Raw genomic sequence first — 18,245 nt, 5'->3', positions numbered from 1 at the left:
TTAACTTCCTGCTCTTGAGCGTAATACAACATCTGCTAACCCTTTCAACTTTAATCTATATCAATACAAGTCAAAGGGATTCCATATTAGCAATAATACTTATATTTTGGTCACTTAGGCATTTTATCAAACACCTTGAGGGCATAAAGCCTCATAGACCTCATTAATGGTGTTTCAACACCCAACAACCCATTCTCTTGCTCCTAGATAAATTCTAAAATCTCAAATTTCTTATAATCGATATCATTCCTCATCACCCATAAGATAAACAACACCCTTAACCAATAATCAACAATCAATAACCAAAACATATAAGTGTTCATACTTTTCTACCAGCCCCATCAACTCATATCTCATGAACTTAGATTCTATAATCATTAACCCAAAGTTATAATCAATTGGAGGGTGAAGATATTATCTTTTTAAAGTTCAATCTTCTTGAATTCGAGTTCTAGGGTTTCGTCTCTCAAAACTGATGTCCCAATCGAATATCTAATAATTTGAAAGATTTACCCATGTTAATAAGGTATTGGAGAATTGAAATAAACTTAGGATCACCATTAAAACTTACCTTGGATGGTGGAGGGACCTCTAAGGAGATAGGTTCTTGAGCGCTTCCTTTTCTAGAGCAACGTTTAGTATTTTTGGGGTGTGGGGGACGAAGTGGGGCTTTTAAAATGACCCCCAGGGTGCGCTCCTGCGCAGATGAAGGCCCAACTGCGCACCTGGATGCACATCAAGGTAGTAGCACTGCCACAAGTGCACAGCCGCGCACGGGATCATCTGGGCGCGCACCTGGGCGCGCATACTGCGCATTGTCCAGTATAACGCATATAACGTTTTGCTCAGAAATCTGTTCAGACTACACAATATATCGTTGGAATGATATTTCAAAGGGCTACATCTTTCATGTATTAGGTTTTCCCAAATTCTCAACAAAGTTTAACGAAATTCGGATATAAGACAGACCTTCTATAAACTTAGTCGATTTTATCGAATCTTATGTAACTCACTCTCCGTCATGATTCCAAAACAAATAGTTCCACCCATAATCATCCCGATAGGACTTCATATGTCTAAGATGTCACATTAATACGCATTTAACATGTCCACACCTAGTCCGAATTTACGGAGTGTTACAGTTAATGACTTATTATTTCTAATATTAGGAGGTGTAGTTTGAAAAACTAGAATAATAATGCAGTTACGCTAAATGAAGAAAATAAAACAAATAAGAAATAAAATATAAGAGCAATTATCTGGAATCACAAGAAATAAAGGTAGAGAAATAAAAAATAAATAATGTGCAAAGAAAATATATTTTAAAATTAAAAAAGAAAGTAAAAAGTAAAAATAAAATAAAAAAATAAAAATAATGGAAATAAAAAGTTATAAAGAAAATAAATAAAAATAAAAATAAAAATAAAAAGGAAAAAATTAAAAAATAACCTTGTAATTACACAATAATTAGCAACAATTCTCAACTCTCCCTTGAGAATTGGAGAGTGTAATTACACATCTCCAATTACACTCAGTTTCATGTTGACCAAGTAATTACTTGCTCATACAAACATGTCAAACTGTGTAATTACATCAAATTACACCCAAATCCAACTCCTATGTGACTTTCCAAACATGCTCTTATAGTTTGATATTTTTTTAGATACTTTTCGTATCGATAGTGTTTGAATTAGTTTGTGCACATCTCAATTGTTTTATTTAATAATATAGTATTCTACCAACACACATATCAAAATTAATTTTCATCCATCAAAATTTAAATAATGAAGTGATCCATCAAAATTTAAATAATTAGTATATTTTTGTCTCCATTAAAATTTGAGAAGTGATCATGCCAGGAACGCAGCTGAAACTCCAGAGGCGCGCACTTGGGAGCAATTTTTCTTGCCTATGTCTACCGGTGCCAAAATGATTAAAAAATAATTATTTACTCATATTATTCAATAAAAAATGGGTTGATTAATGAACTTTTTAAAAACGGATTAAATATGAATAAAAACTATATTATTCACTTAGAAAATAGATAGTCATTGAGTTTAAATTTTATATTTGTAACTCAAATTGAGAGTTTCTAAAGTATGGGGTAGAAATTCTCTCAAAAGTGATAATATTCAAGAAGTCATGATAATTCATATTGTCCGTCGATTAATCTATTTTTTATCCGTATTAAATATAAATTAAATTAAATAATTTATTTATTTTTATATTTTTCTTTTTTCAAACCGCACAGATCCGGCTCGACCCGTTCAATTGCCACCACTAATTGCCACCACTATCAATGCCCAGTGCCCACAACTTTTATTACTATTCATTTTTGGTGCTAGGAACAAAGAACCATAGTCCACTACAGTGCTTGTAGTGTGAGTGGAGATGTGTCCGTCTCCGTGTCTCGCACTGACCTTAAGTAGTAGATAATGTTAGGCAAATAGCCACCGACTCATCCTTTCCCCCTTTTTCTGTCTTTTTCAATATTAGCCTTTTGGGTTGTATCTTTTCTTTCTTTTTCGAGATCTATACCTTTTTTTTAAAACATCATCACGTCTACGCAATTTAGTGACTTAACTAATTTAAATTCGTATTACGGATAATAATCAAAGTGAAAATATTCTCTTAACCAGGAACTCAAAATTTGAACTTCTAAACCTAGGGTAAAAATTCCATTCATCTCACAACAACCACACTCCTTGATGATTTATAATCTGTTTGGTCAATTATTTTTTGGATCTATTTTTTTTTCAAAGTTAATATATTTGACCGAGCTTTTAGAAGAAAAAAATAATATTTTTGAGTAAAAATATAAGCTATTTTTAGATGATACATATTGCTAAAAGAAATAGTTTTTTTTTAAAAAAATATACTTAAAAGTATATTTTAAAAATTTGATCAAATACCAATTGATATTCAACTGTACCTTTTTAATTATTCATCAAAAAGTACTCCAAAAAAAAAACATCTCCTCAATATAAGCAATAATAAACCTAGTGAAAACAGCTTGTGAAGCACCACCCGTACCTTGCCATTTAGGTTAGGCAGACAGCACTCATCTTTCCTTATTTTCCATTTGGACACGTGGGGTGTAGGTGGTTTATTGTCGCTATTCCAAAGTGGTTAAAAACTTCCCTTTTAAACGTGAGAGTTCTTTTTGTCTATTTTAACTTTGGTCAAATTCAATTTAAAGATTTGATTATTTGAAAACTATAGGGTACACCTCATGTCCTTTTGAAATTTAATTATCAAATTGTTGAAGGCACTTTGAAAGTTATATATGTTATTATATTCATATCACATTGGAATCTTGACAAAAAAGAAAAAAGAAAAAGAAGAATTTTATAAGCACCAAGATGATGATATCTATGAAGGTGTTTGGACATAAATTTTAAGATTTTTTTTTCAAATTTGGAATTGTACTAAAATTTGATTTAAAGATGAAGTTGTGTTTGGTTATAATTTTTGTAATATATTTGGATGTACTTTTTTCAAAACCATGAAACATATTTATATCCCACAATTTATAAAAAATATCAAAATCACCCCGACTTGATTATCCTATTTGAAACAAACAAACATGTTGATTGTTTAATTGTATGAACAATATCTAATAGAAGTTGTAGTGACTCATTCAGGTAAAAGTATAAATTGTAAATCTTAACAGTGGATATCAAAATATAGTCAAAGGCCACTCAATCAGGTGGTAGGTAATTGTAGGTGTTAGCCGGTGACGGATCTAGAATTTTTAGGTCATGGGTGTTGAACTATTAAATTATTATTAAAACTTGGTGTTAAAGTAATATATTTGTAAGAATTACTAGCTTTTTTTTATATAAATAATAGTTCATGACTCCAAAAGTAATGGGTGCTCATAACCATCAACATACATCCACAACATGTGTTACTTAGGTTTAATAACTAATTGGGGTCTTTTATAAATTTAAAAAATATAGGATAAATTTGTAAAACTTAAAAATACCAACTTTTCAATTTTTTAATTGAAAATCTGGTTCTCAGCAGTTTTTCAAATTCAAAAATACATTTTCAAGTTGGATTAGAAAAAATATAAAATTTTCTTAATCAAACATTGTTTTGAATTTTTTTATTTTTTTTGAAAAAAAAGAAAAAAAATTAATGTCCAAATGTGCTCTAAGTTTAGGTTTTGTAACTTCAGATTAAAAGTAGCTCAGATATGAATAACATATTTTAGACAATACGAAAAGAGTAAATTAAAATCCAACATTGACAATCATTTATTGGCATTAATCACATTTTACCTAAATATCCAAGAAGAAACAGAAAACAACTTGAATACTGTTGACATAAACTCAACACTCAATAAAACAGTATTGCTATTAGTTTAATTTCCAGTAATTTAAAAAAACATTTAGAGAAACAAGTCAATTATAGACAGGTAGTGGCCAGTATCATAGATTTATTTAGCCATGTTTTTGTACTTTAATTTTCATAATAATAATAATGCGAAATTGTATAAGAAAGTAAGTATTAAAATAGTATCCTCCCCTTATAAAAGGCCAGCACTTTTAGCTATCTCCTTTTTGTGTTCTCAGATCTATCTTTTTCCTGTCATAAGACAATACTCCAAAAGGAAAAGAAAATGGAGCACAGGGCTTCTAATTTCCTCTGCTTATTCTTACTAATATTTGTGGGATTTTCCCTTCTCATTTCCACCATCGCAGTTCCTTCTTCAAGTAAGTCTTAAACCCATTCCTATTATCTTTTCTTTTCAGTTATTACTAATATTAATTCCAAGCAGTAATATGTATCTTGTGGTGATAATTCACAGGAAGCCTAAAGACAATTACAGAAAATCTACCATTCCAAGATTCTCATTACAAGGTTCCTCTTTCTTCTGTCTTGAATCCTATTTACTTACAGTAATTTCCTTCTTTTTTTTTACTTTTTACGTGGAGGTGTTTAACTCTGTACGGATTACCAAGACTTTTCAAACTTATGGCTATAAAATTATGTCGATAAAGATAGAATGAAATTTTTTAAATTAAATATGTATCTTGTGGTGATAATTCTATAAGATTATCTATGAAATTGATAAATAATTCTAACTTTTTCTTTTGAAATTGTTGAAGGTATTGATGGAGGTAGAGAAGAAGAGGGAGTTGGTGGAAAGAGATGACTATGCAGGAACAGGTGCCAATAACCATCACGATCCAAAACCTCCTGGGACTGAATAAATGAACTGAAAATAAAGAGAAAATAAAGAAAATGTGTGCAGTGAAGTAGATGTAATTATGTTGGTTGTTTTGTTTTCTTATTTGAATGGTAATTATTAGAAATGTAAAGGACTACATTGAAGTACTATATATGTTTAATTTCTTTTGTTTATTGCACACAATAGATTGAGAAATTTGGTTGTTGGGCTTGGTTTGTGACCATGTGATCTTGAAATGAAACAACCTTGACTTCGTTACACATTTAATTTCCCAAAAAGAAAATTGTTTTGTCACGCTTGCAACAGGAAATCCCCATTGGCAAGTTGAGCTGACTGCTCACGGGAGGGGGAGTAAAGGCAAACATGAAATCCTAATACTGCCTTAAGGATAAATTTGATGAGAAAACATAAGTAATATATCTTCTTGCTTTGTTAAAATAATACTTATTTTGGACTAAATTTGAAAGCTTAGCAAAGCAAGAATGGACATAAGGGAGTATTTTCGTGAAAACATGATAGAGAAATAAAAGGAAATTAAATAGAAAATAAAGAAAGAAAGACGGAATAGTGAATACCATACCCAACAAATGAGTAAAAACAGCACTAACCTTTTTTCGGACCGGTAATAAAAAAAATAGTCAACGTTTGTGAAGTCATTAAAAAATAGTCATTATTTTGTTGAAATACGAAAAATTTCAGTATAATATACGGAATTATAGAGTTCCTGCGTATAAATTTTCAGCATATTATGTTGGAATTCCAACTCACACAAACTTTCGGCATATATTATAAGAGACTATGCACCTCTTGCATATAAACTTTGATGAAACTCGAACTTATGTTCCAACATATCATGCTTTAAGCTTAAAAAATTCGAACACCAATCATGAATATGGCTATTTATGATTTTACCCAACAAATGATGTGACGAGTTACATGACAAGAATTAATTATAGTACGTACCTAAAATGATAATAATTGATGGAGTGAAAGGACTTCTTTTCCTTCGGCAGGACTTGGATGGTGGTTCTTCGCATGTTGGCATCTTGGTATCCACGCAAAGCAATTGATAACATATGAGGTTAGGATAAATTAAATGGGAAAACTTTCTCTTTTTTCCATTAATAATATGATGACTAAGAGAATTAATGAATACATTATACTCCTATGTTTCTCGAAATAGGCTGAAAATTCCATAACTACTGTTTATATCAACTTTAGGTTTTCATCCTCATGTGATACAGTGATACTAGGAGTAAGTACAAAATATTTAAGAAAAAAGACACGTGTGTTATAAGAAAAATCAAATTATGGTGGATATCTACTCTTCCTCCATGATCTTCTCAAATGCTTAATGACATATTCAATGACATATTTTTCTTCATTTTTCATGCCTATATAAAGGCCTTATAATAGATAAGAAAATACACACAATTGAAGAAGAAAATCTCTTCCTTCTCTCTATCTCCATTTCTTGTTCATGTTTTACTAAATTGCTTTTATTTCATAACAACATGTTTTGTTCATGTTTTACTAAGTTGCTTTTATTTTATAACACGTTATCAGCACAATACCCTAATCAATTGAGTTACTTATATCTACAAAATTGTTCTACATCATAAAAGGCATGTTCCTGCCGTGCCTAATATTCATCTTGAAGAGATAAGCTTTTCTTTCTCATTTAGCAATTTCAAAGAATGGTATCAAACATAACTGAAGTAACAATAAGGTTGAGGAGACCAGTACACTGTGATAAGGCATATAAGGCTAATGCTAAGATACGTTTTCTAATCCTTTTTAATTAATTCATTTTCTTATTCGTTTTTCTTATGGGTTCTTTATTTGTTATGAAAGTTTTCAATGCTAAGTATTTTCTTCTTACAAATCCATTCATATTCTTAAGTGTTTTACTTTATAAAGGAAAATACTTAAATGTAAACTAATTACTACTCCATGTTTTACTTATTTTATTTTGTTGCATTATCAATATCCATTTCAATGAACGAGTTTCTAATATTTGTTGTAAGTTTGGTCTAATCTCTTTCATCTCGTATCCTGGTTATATAGATCTTATTATAAGAATCAGAAGTATATAATGATGCAGCCAAGAGTTACGTACTAAACCAAAGACCAAATGAAGTACAAGAAATTGGGGAGCTACTACACCTTTTGCAAAGTCATTTGAGGAACTTTGGTTCCTTAGTTAAAAAAAAGCAAGAACCTTATGTAAAGTTTCCCTTAACTGAACGTTTTTCTATAAAATATATGCTTGACCATCATGCGCCATTCTGACTTTTGAAAAGGTAATGTGAGGTAAGTTTCTCTCGGGTAATCTTAATAGCACAACTAGCATACATTATTGATAAATAAATATACGATCCAAATGGAAAAATATTTTAAATTAGCATTGGCCGATCAAAACTTTTAATTCTCGTATATTGAAAAATTGAGTGAGTTTGTATCTCTGCAACCCAATTTTTTATTATTTTTACACGATATTCTTAGTACACTCCATTAAATAAAAAAAAGGGTTTAGTTTCTTGTGACTTAAAATACATAACTGCTCCTATTTTATAACTGATGTGGGAGGCAACAAGATGGTAGAGTCATTCCAGTATTGACTTTTTTATTAATGTTAAAAATATTATTAATAATTTTTTCAATTATAGGTTCTGCTATATCTCTTTGTTTTTTTAGAGAGCATAATACTTAGTTTTCATAAAAGTGCATGGTAACTAGTACTACTATATTATTCTATTTGATACATTATTTTTCTTTAATGTTCTAGTCATATCACTTTGATCTTGAAGTAAGCTTATTGCAGCAAAGACCACATGTGAATTTTTAATATTATTTTATATTTTCATATATCTGTTTGACACTAATTACTTAGCTGATTTGAGTAAACGAAAGTCTAATGTTGAGAATTATATCCAAATGACATTATGAATAGTTTAACTCAAGAGGTAAATATTGCCTTCACAATAATAATAGTTCTTCAAAATGTGAAGGCAATGTTTACCATCAAATTGGTATGCAAAATAATAAAGCACGCCGCTGATTATGATACATTCATTGAAGAGAATGTGACTTGTGATAAGCATTGAGAATGCAGACCCATTTCTAAAGGTGAATGTTGTAATATGTTATAAAAGTAATGAATAAAGACATGCAATGCATGATTGGATGAATACCACACAACTCACCTTTGAGGGAGGTTTGAGTGAAATAAAGAGAATAAATATTATTGTGTGGTTACATGAATATGTCATTGGTCGCGTACATGTGATACGCCAAAAAAATATATTTTGTTGTGCCTTATAGAAGGTTATTAAAGGCAAAATTAAAGCAAAAAAAAATGACTTTGCTTATGATGATTTTGACAATGACAATTTATTATGATATAATTTTCTCCATGCAGGAGACATTTACTATATGAATGGTGTGACAAAAGATCTTGTAGTACAAAAGTTGTTAAGAGCTCCGGAAAAATTAATTTGTTACTACCCGAATGAATAAAAGTATTCACGATATTGATATTGTAAAGTCTCAAAAGAAACTTTTTGAGTTTCAAATGTATAAGTCAAAGTGGTTGGCATATTGAGACTATAAATGAAAGGAATATTTTCATATTTCTATAATCATAACGGATAAATATGAAAGATTGATTAATCGTCAGAGATGGCTTAGAACCAACAGTTCATTATCTAATGGATCTTTCCGTCCAGTGGCGGACGGGTGAGTAACGCGTAAGAACCTGCCCTTGGGAGGAGAACAACAGCTAGAAACGGCTGCTAATACCCCGTAAGCTGAGGAGCAAAAGGAGGAATCCGCCCGAGGAGGGGCTCGCGTCTGATTAGCTAATTGGTGAGGCAATAGCTTACCAAGGCGATGATCAGTAGCTGGTCCGAGAGGATGATCAGCCACACTGGCCGATTTTCTTTCTAGTTGTACTACACAAATATAAGCATGATGATGGAATCATATGTCACAAGTAAACTAGAGGTTTACTAAAACAAATATTAGTTGGCATGACCGGTTGACCAGCTCAGTTCAATTATAATGCGAAAAATTAATTGAGAATTACATTGACATATATTGAAGAAATATTAGATTTTTCAAGAATTCTCTTGTGCTGCTTATTCTCATGATATATCAGTTAAAGTTGGGATTGAATCCTTTGATTTCTGGAACTAATAAAATGTGATAAATATATGGGCCCAGTCACCTGCCATGTCGACCGTTTACTATTATATGATTTTAATAGATGCATCTATTCTTTGGTCACATGTGCATTTGTTATCAACTTGCAGTTTGGTTTTTGCAAGACTGATTGCTCAAATTATTATAGCACAGTTCCAAAATATAAATTATGATTATTTATCTTGATAATACTGGTTTAAATCCAAGTTGGTTTAGCAGAAATTATATGCCTCCAATTATAGCTAAACCATTAGTTATGAAAATAAAATTGCCAAAATAAAATTTAGTATGTGATGTATTATTTAATATACAACAACACTTGTATGCATCTAACCAAATTAAGATAAGTTCTCCCTATCAAAATCGGTTCAGGGTCAGTAACCAAATAATTTCCATCTAGAAATATGAACGTGCTATATGATTTAATTGTTCCACCACAATATACAAAGATGGATCCTCAAATAAGGCTAGGGATATGTGTCGGTGATCCCAACAATAGGGGGAGAAAATGGGTAGCTGAAAAAGTAATGCATGTAATGAATTTTAGTACATCTAGATCCTCGTATGAGAAAATGTGAACTTGAAGTTCAAGGGATAATTCATTTGCAAAATATTGCCAGACGTATTTGCTGACCCAAAGTTAAATATCATATTCAGCTGCTAATGCTCCAAATAAAATAAAGTTCATAATGAATAGAGTCTATGGCATGCATGAAGCATAATAGACTAATCGGTTCCAAAGATAAAACTCCTTGAAAAAGGAGAGGAGCAAATGTTCAAGATGGTCATAATAAGGAGGCAAGTGCTCTAGAAGAGCACCACGACATAACACTTCATAAGGCCTCATGGGAAAAGCTCAAGTACCTGAAAATAATAAGAAAGAGATCGCAATAAGTTATGTCTTTATTGGATAATAGTAGAATCGATATAAAATGATCGTCGACGATATTGTTAATATAATGTAGCGCTCAATATTATTAATATTGACGAGGATCTTGAGTTCAAATCTATCATGAAATTTGGACAGATAAATGATTGGCCAAATAAAAAATACGCAATGAAAATTGATTTCACCTGAAAAATATGAAGTTGGACGGATAGTCCCAACACCTGAAAGTATAAAGCCAGGTATAAATGCGTTCTTGTGCAAAAAAAAAAGGTCAAGTCGATAAACATAAAAACGACTTGTGTCACTAGAAAATTTGTAAATATCCTTACATTGATTATATAGAGACACGTTCTCCTGTGGTGGATGTCGCCATTTCAGGTTTTAATCTGGCAATACAAGAAAAATGTGATATGCGTATAATGGAAATCATTGAAGGATTTAAATTGTTCTGAAGCATATTAAGGTTTCCAAGAAATTTATTAAATAAAGTTTCAAAAATTCTTATACGGATTGAAACAATTAGGGCGCATGTGGTATAGTCGCTTGAGTGAGTACCTGTTAAAAGAAGGGTACAAGAAGGATTTAATTTATCCTTGTATCTTTATAAAAAGATCCGGATCTAAATTTATTATAATCACCGTGTACGTTGATGATTTAAATATCATTGGAACTCATAGGGAGCTTCCTAAAGCAGTAGAACTTCCTAAAGCAGTAGACTATTTAAAGAAAGAATTTGAAATGAAAGATCTTGAAAAGACAGAATTTTGTCTTGGTCTACAAATTGAGTATATGAAAGATGGAATTTTTGTCCATCAATCAGGATACACCAAAATGATTTTAAAGCGATTATATATGGATAAAGTACATCCATTCCGACCTCATGAAAATAATGAAGAGCGTATTGGTCCTGACGTACCATATCTTAGTGCAATTGGTGCATTAATATATCTTTCTAACATTACAAGGTCTGACATAACTTTTTCAGTTAATGTCTTAACAAGATATAGCTCTGCTCCTACAAGGAGACATTGGAATGGAATCAAACATATATTGCGGTATCTAAAAGGGACTACCGATATGAGATTATTTTATGGCAATGATTATAGTCCCGATCTTATTGGTTATGCCGATGCTGGGTATCTATATGACCCACACAAGGCTCGATCTCAAACAGGCTATGTGTTTACATATGGAGGCACTACCATATCTTGGCGATCGACTAAGCAATCAATCGTGGCTACTTCATCAATTCATGCTGAGATAATTGCTATTCATGAAACAAGTCGAGAATGTGTATGATTGAGGTCTATAATACACCTTATTCGAGACAAATGTGGTTTGAAATGTGACAAACTACCCACAATTTTGTATGAAGACAATGCATCATGCATAGCCCAATTGAAGGGAGGATTTATAAAGGGGATAGGACAAAGCAAATTTCACCAAAGTTATTTTTCACACATGATCTTCAAAAGAATGGTGATATCAATGTGTAACAAATCCATTCAAGTGATAATACGGCTAATCTGTTCACCAAATCTCTACCGACGTCAACCTTCAAGAAACTAGTGTACAAGATTGGGATGCGAAGGCTCAAGGACGTGAATTGATGCTCTCATCAGGGGGAGTTAATACGCGTTGTACTCTTTTTCCCTTATAAGATTTTATCCCACTGGGTTTTCCTTGCAAGATTTTTAATGAGGCAACCAAAAGGCGGATTACTAAACATGTGTACTCTTTTTCCTTCACTAGGATTTTTTTTTCCTATAGGGTTTTTTCCTAATAAGGTTTTAACGAGGCACATTATCTATGGACATCCAATGGGGAGTGTTATAAGAAAAATCAAATTATGGTGGATGTCTACTCTTCCTCCATGATCTTTTCAAATGCTTAATGACATATTTCTATGCTTAATGACATATTCAATGACATATTTTTTTTTCATTTTTCATGCCTATATAAAGACCTTGTAATAGATAAGAAAATACACACAATTGAAGAAGAAAATCTCTTCCTTCTCTCTATCTCCATTTCTTGTTCATGTTTTACTAAATTGCTTTTATTTCATAATAACATATCTTGTTCATATTTTACTAAGTTGCTTTTATTTTATAACAACGTGATATATTTTAAAATATCACCATCTATAATTGCGTACTAGTACTAGCCCCGCGCCCTCATCTTTTACCTTCTGATTCAATCGACTAAAAGTCAAGAAATTTTACAGACAGGTTTTCCAATTTATCTCATTCTATTGGTTGACAATTCATAAGCACAACAGATTATTGTCTAAGCTAATCTAGACGTTTGCACTTATTTCTTTCGGTGATAAAACCATTCAAATGTAGTTCTCCATACGGAATGCCTAACTTTACAAGAAATTCAAAACGTGGTAAATTAAATTTCAATGTTTTGACTTTTCTCTACCCATATGGCATACTTTAACGAAAATTAGGCTCTCATTTTTCCAAAAGTTTGAAAAGCAAAACTCAAAACGATCACATATGCCATACATTTCAACATCGGCTTCTATAAATATATAAACACTTGGCCCCAAATATTTCATGCATTAACCATATCCTTAAAAATGAAGATCATATCAAGGATTTTATTGCTTTCTTGCCTCCTCTTTTTTGCCTTATTCCAGGTAAAAGCTGAACCAGTTCTTGATACTAATAAACAAGAAGTCCGTCCAGGTTACAGCTACTACATTTTGCCGGCAACCACCGGCGCAAACGGCGGTGGACTAACGCTAGCGAAAGGCGAAAACGGGAGCTGCCCGCTCGACGTTTTTCAAGCACAAAATGTTCAGAGCAAAGGCCTTCCTTTAAAATTCTTAATGGTGAATTCAAGTTCAGGGCTAGTAATTGACGAAAATGAAGACATAAATATCAAATTTGCAGCACCAAGATACGTGTCTATTTGCAATAAAACCACTGTTTGGAAAATTGAAGATGGGTTTGTGACCACTGGCGGAATTAAGGGTGGGTCTGAAAATGGCACGGCCACAAGTTTGTTTACTATTCAGAAGTATGAAGATGCCTATGCGTTACAGTATTGTCCAAGAGCTACAGGGTGTTCTTTTATTTGTCCAAGATTGTTGTGTGGGTATATTGGTATTGCACCAGCGAATAATGGATCGAGGCGTTTGGCTGTCAATCGTCCGGTTTTCAAGATTTTATTCCAAAAGGCTTAGCATACAGAGGGCGGACTCAAGATTTTTCTTAATTAAATATTTATAACAGATGTGAACTTATATGAGCAAAAGCTATTAGAATTAGGTGAACGCATAATTATAAGCTAGGTTTGCCTCTACTAAGATATTCATAGATAACATATATAGCCAAAATAATAGCAAGCCCTGATGTTATAATTTATTGGCGTGGGCCGTATGCATGTTATGCAGGATGTGTTTCATTTGATTTGTCATTTAATCCACATGAATAAATGATTGATATATATTTAAGAAATGTAAATTTTTAGCCGCTTCCAAAGATAAGATAATGGACGACAAAATGAATATTTATATATATACATTTTTTGGCTAGCGAATATAATTAATTTCGGCCTACCAACCAATTTTGATTTTGCCCAATATATTTCCTGTAGTTCACCTTTTTGTTATTTTGATTTATTATTATCCTAATTTCCTTTCTCTATTGAATTGATTAAAAATCAAGGTTATCAAATTGTTACTATTTTATTTTTTCTGTACGTTATCATGCATATTTGACTTGCTACGAAGAGTAATTTTTGGTTACTTATATTTTTACAATTACATAAGAGGGTTAAAGGAAAAAGGGACGGGACAGTAAGGATTGTGTGAAGACTTTAATAGATACACCAGAATCCAGATTATAAAGCTTTAGTTTGCTCTAATAAGTTATTTGTTATTAAATTATTTATACTATTAATGCAAAAAACTTAAGATCCATGTAAGAAAAATTTTGTTATATATAATTAAAAAGTTTACAAAAAAAAAAATAAAAAAATCTATCAATGTCTGCAATTTAACCTATAGCAGGTTGTTACTTGGTTTTCTAGAAATTACGTGTTATAAATCAACTTATCTGATAGTGTGAAAAATGTATATATTACCGGTACACAAAACTTAAATTCCATGTTAATTTAGGTTATATCCACCGTGCCAAATGTATCAAAACAGATGCAGTCGCATCTTTTGTCCTATAGTAGTGTAGTGTCGGCATAGAGGAAACAGAGTAGAAATCGGATAGCTCATCTTGGAGTCGGCACTTACATCTTGCAGTAGCTCCTCTGGTTTTCCAAATCAGATGTAATCGTAGTGGAAAAGGGCATCTGATTGCTCATCCCTGGCCTGAATCGACCAAGGTGCGCTCCATTGTCAGTGGGATAACAATAAAATGATAGAATGCCTTTCTTCACAGCTCTTTTCCTAAACTATCAACGCATTTTCTAATTGTTTTTGGACCGATCAGCCGGATTCATCATGAATTGACAAGTTTTAATCTTATTGCCAGTCTAGCTTTTATGAGGGTTTTGAACCGGCAATGTGAGCAAGCCCGCACTAGGAAAAGTTACCTCAAAAGCCTACAAATCCTTAGAATCAATATAGACTTAGCTAAATATAAGACACAGTGGAAGAGAAAAATCCATTTATGTGATATGTACTAGTTGGGAGTATGTTTTAGACTTGGTAGAGAACTTCCACTATTATTTTTACTATTATATATATATATATATATATATATATATATACACACTTACAAACTTAGTTTATTTTGGTAACGATGATGATATATTGATATGAAACGAACGACGATTCATAGTTTCATACTGTGGATCCTAACTTGTTTAGAATTAAAGTGTAATTATTGTTATAGTTATTTTATTTGAATCGTACATACTCACCTATGTCAACAGTAATCTGTCAAGGAACAACAAAACAAAAGATGATAAAGAAGTACTAGTAGTAAAATATTTCCAATCTTTTGAGTTGAAAACTTGAGGCGGCTTTTCATTGCAACTAAAAAGTCCACAACAATTTGGCGCAAAGGACTATAGTTTAAATGACCATAATATCCCTTTGATAATATTCTCCATGCTTGTGGTTTTTGATTTTATTTCCTAGTGATGTTTCGAAGAATTAAAAAAAAACGTTCAAGAATTTTTTTGGAAATAAAATAATAATGAGGTTCTAAACCCACTTGATCCGTCCCCACAAAACATACAGGTTCTACAGATTGTGAATTCCACTCCCTCCCTTTTTCCATATTTTTTCTGTTTCTTCGTTGGTATTGCTAAAGGGAATATTATTAAAACAGAGTAAAGATTAGTTAGTCGGTTATATTAGTTAATTACGGTTAGTGTAGTTAGTTAACGCCGTTAGTGAGTTGGTTAGTGAGCAGCACATGATGTGCACGCGACTCCACCAAGATATTTGTATAAAGTCTGCAGACTTGTATCTTTGTAATGCAAGAGAAAAACCAGATCTTCTTCTTCATTATTCCCTTTCTAAATTCCAGAATATTCTTTCGCCATAGATGAGCCCTAGCTTCTCATTTATGTAAATTAACTAAGATTCATAGAATTAATCCTCAATTTAATATGGTATCAGAGCGGCGGTCGTGAGGCGTGAACTCCAGCGTAAAGCTCCGACTGAATTAGAACGATTTCGAGCTGGAAGAGGCGGATATGGCGAAAAATGAAGTAAGTTCACTTGATCACAATCATCCATTATACCTTCAAGCTGGAGACACTAAAGGGCTGGTTTTAATTCCAATCAAGTTCACAGGGCCAGAAAATTATGCCCTGTGGAGCAGAGCAATAAAATTGGCCTTGCGAGGAAAGAGCAAACTAGGTTTTGTGGATGGATCGTGTGTAAAAGCTAGGTACAAAGGGGAATTGGTTGAACAATGGGAAAAATGCAACGCAATAGTGTTATCATGGATAGGAAGCATTGTTTCGAATGAATTAATGCCAAGTATTGTCTATGCATCAGATGCGAGGAAAGCGTGGAATGATTTTCAGGAGAGATTTGATCGCTCAAATATGACGAGAATTTATCATTTCTGGACTAAGATAACAACAATGCGGCAAGGAACAGACTCAGTAACGAGTTACTACACGAAAATGAAGGATCTATGGGACGAATTGGATGTGTTGGCTCTTTTATTGTGCTGTGATTGTGAGGAAGCGAGGCCGTCTATTGAACTCTTGAAGTCACAATGTTTGCTGCAATTTCTTATGGGATTGAATGAAAGTTACAACAACGTAAGAAGCAATATACTTGCTAGGAGACCAGTGGTGACAGTAAATAAAGTTTATGCTATTGTCATACAGGAAGAGAGCCAGAGATCGCTTGGTGTTGTGGATACTCACAAAGATCCATTAACTATGCTAGCAGGAAAAACGCAAGGGTTCAGACCAAGAAGACCAGGGATGATATGTGAATATTGTGGCTATAAAGGCCACTTGAAGGAAAATTGCTATAAGATTGTAGGGTACCCCCAGACTTTAAAAGTAAGAAGAAAGGTAGTCAATCTGGTGGAGCTCTTAGGCAGTCTAGCAGCAGAACACAGACTGGAGGAGGCTATAAGCCAAGAATCAACAGTGCAGCAACAGAGGATCAGGTGCAGGGACATATTTTTACTCAGGAAGAGTATTCACAACTCATGAGCTTGCTTAACAAACCTCCACCAGGTGATTGCATCTCGAACATGATGGCAGATACTGTTACATTACTTTCCCAGACTTATAATTGTGAATGGATAATAGACTCAGGAGCATCACACCACATTACACCCTGCAAGGAATTACTAGAAGACATAAGAAGCTTAGAAAAGAGTCACAGCAGTAGAGTGCAAGTACCAACTGGAAATAAGTTATCTATATCTAGTGCAGGAAGTACGGTGTTACTAGGAAGTCATAAAATCACCAATGTGTTGCACGTGCCAGATTTCAAATTTAATTTTCTTTCAGTTTCAAAGCTAACCAAGGAATTGCTGTGCAAGGTCACTTTCTTCCCTAACTTTTGTGTGTTTCGGAGACTTTACAATGGCAAAGTAATGGGGATTGATAGAGAAAATAATGGACTCTACATATTGCAAAAAGAAGTAAAGCCTACAGTAGGAGCAACCGTAATAAAAGGTGCAGATGAAGTTGAGTTGTAGCACTTAAGGCTAGGACATCCTTCAGCTATAGCAATGCAACACATACCAAGACTGAAGAACAAGCTAAATAACGCAATGCAAGAGCAATGCACGGTATGCCCAATGTCAAAGCAAGTGAGATTAAAATATCCTGTTAGTAAAAGTAACACTAGTGGTATTTTCCAATTGATACATGTAGATGTGTGGGGACCTTACAAAAGGCCTATTTTTGATAGAAAGCAATTCTTTGTTACTATGGTAGATGACTATAATAGATACACTTGGGTCTGTTTACTTCAATCTAAATGTGAAGTGTCAGTTGTACTTAAGGATTTCTTGACTATGATAAAAAATCAGTTTGGTGCATGTGTGAAAATATTAAGGTCGAATAATAGCACAGAATTCTTTAATTCTCAATGTAATGAACTCTTGTAATCATTCACCAAAGCAGTTGTGCTTATACACCACAGCAAAATAGGATAGTAGAAAGAAAACATAGACATATTTTAGAAGTGGCAAGAGTATTGAAAATTCAAGGTGCTATTCCAGTCAGATTCTAGGGTGAATGTGTTAAAACAACAGTTTATCTAATAAATAAGTTGCCTACACCAGTACTAGAAGGCAAAACACCATACGAGGCACTATATGGGAAGGAACCAGTGATGGATCATTTGAGAGTGATTGGATGTCTGTGCTATGCAAGCAACTTACCTAGATATGATAAACTAGCTCCTAGAACAAGGAAGACAGTATTGATGGGCTATTCTGAGACTCAAAAGGGGTACGAGCTGTTTGACTTGGACACTAAAACCTTTTTTATCAG

The 18,245-nt window shown here is 32.8% G+C and overlaps 2 protein-coding genes and 1 pseudogene across 2 annotated transcripts; all 3 read left to right on the top strand.

The window, feature by feature from the left end:
• Positions 1-8,932: 8,932 nt before the first annotated feature.
• LOC142180526 (18S ribosomal RNA) lies at positions 8,933-9,127 on the top strand (annotated as a pseudogene).
• A 3,672-nt stretch (positions 9,128-12,799) lies between these two features.
• LOC107782545 (kunitz trypsin inhibitor 5) lies at positions 12,800-13,759 on the top strand. Its single transcript, XM_016603426.2, has one exon. The coding sequence runs from the start codon at positions 12,880-12,882 to the stop codon at positions 13,486-13,488; it is 609 nt and encodes a 202-aa protein (XP_016458912.1). The 5' UTR covers positions 12,800-12,879; the 3' UTR covers positions 13,489-13,759.
• A 2,206-nt stretch (positions 13,760-15,965) lies between these two features.
• LOC142179900 (uncharacterized) lies at positions 15,966-16,949 on the top strand. Its single transcript, XM_075250791.1, has one exon. The coding sequence runs from the start codon at positions 15,966-15,968 to the stop codon at positions 16,947-16,949; it is 984 nt and encodes a 327-aa protein (XP_075106892.1).
• The last annotated feature ends 1,296 nt before the right edge of the window (positions 16,950-18,245 follow it).

Source organism: Nicotiana tabacum, chromosome 4 (assembly GCF_000715075.1).
Source record: "Nicotiana tabacum cultivar K326 chromosome 4, ASM71507v2, whole genome shotgun sequence".
Classification (NCBI taxonomy): Eukaryota; Viridiplantae; Streptophyta; class Magnoliopsida; order Solanales; family Solanaceae; genus Nicotiana; species Nicotiana tabacum.
Note: the sequence above shows the minus strand (reverse complement) of the source record. Positions and strands in the feature narration are given on the sequence as shown.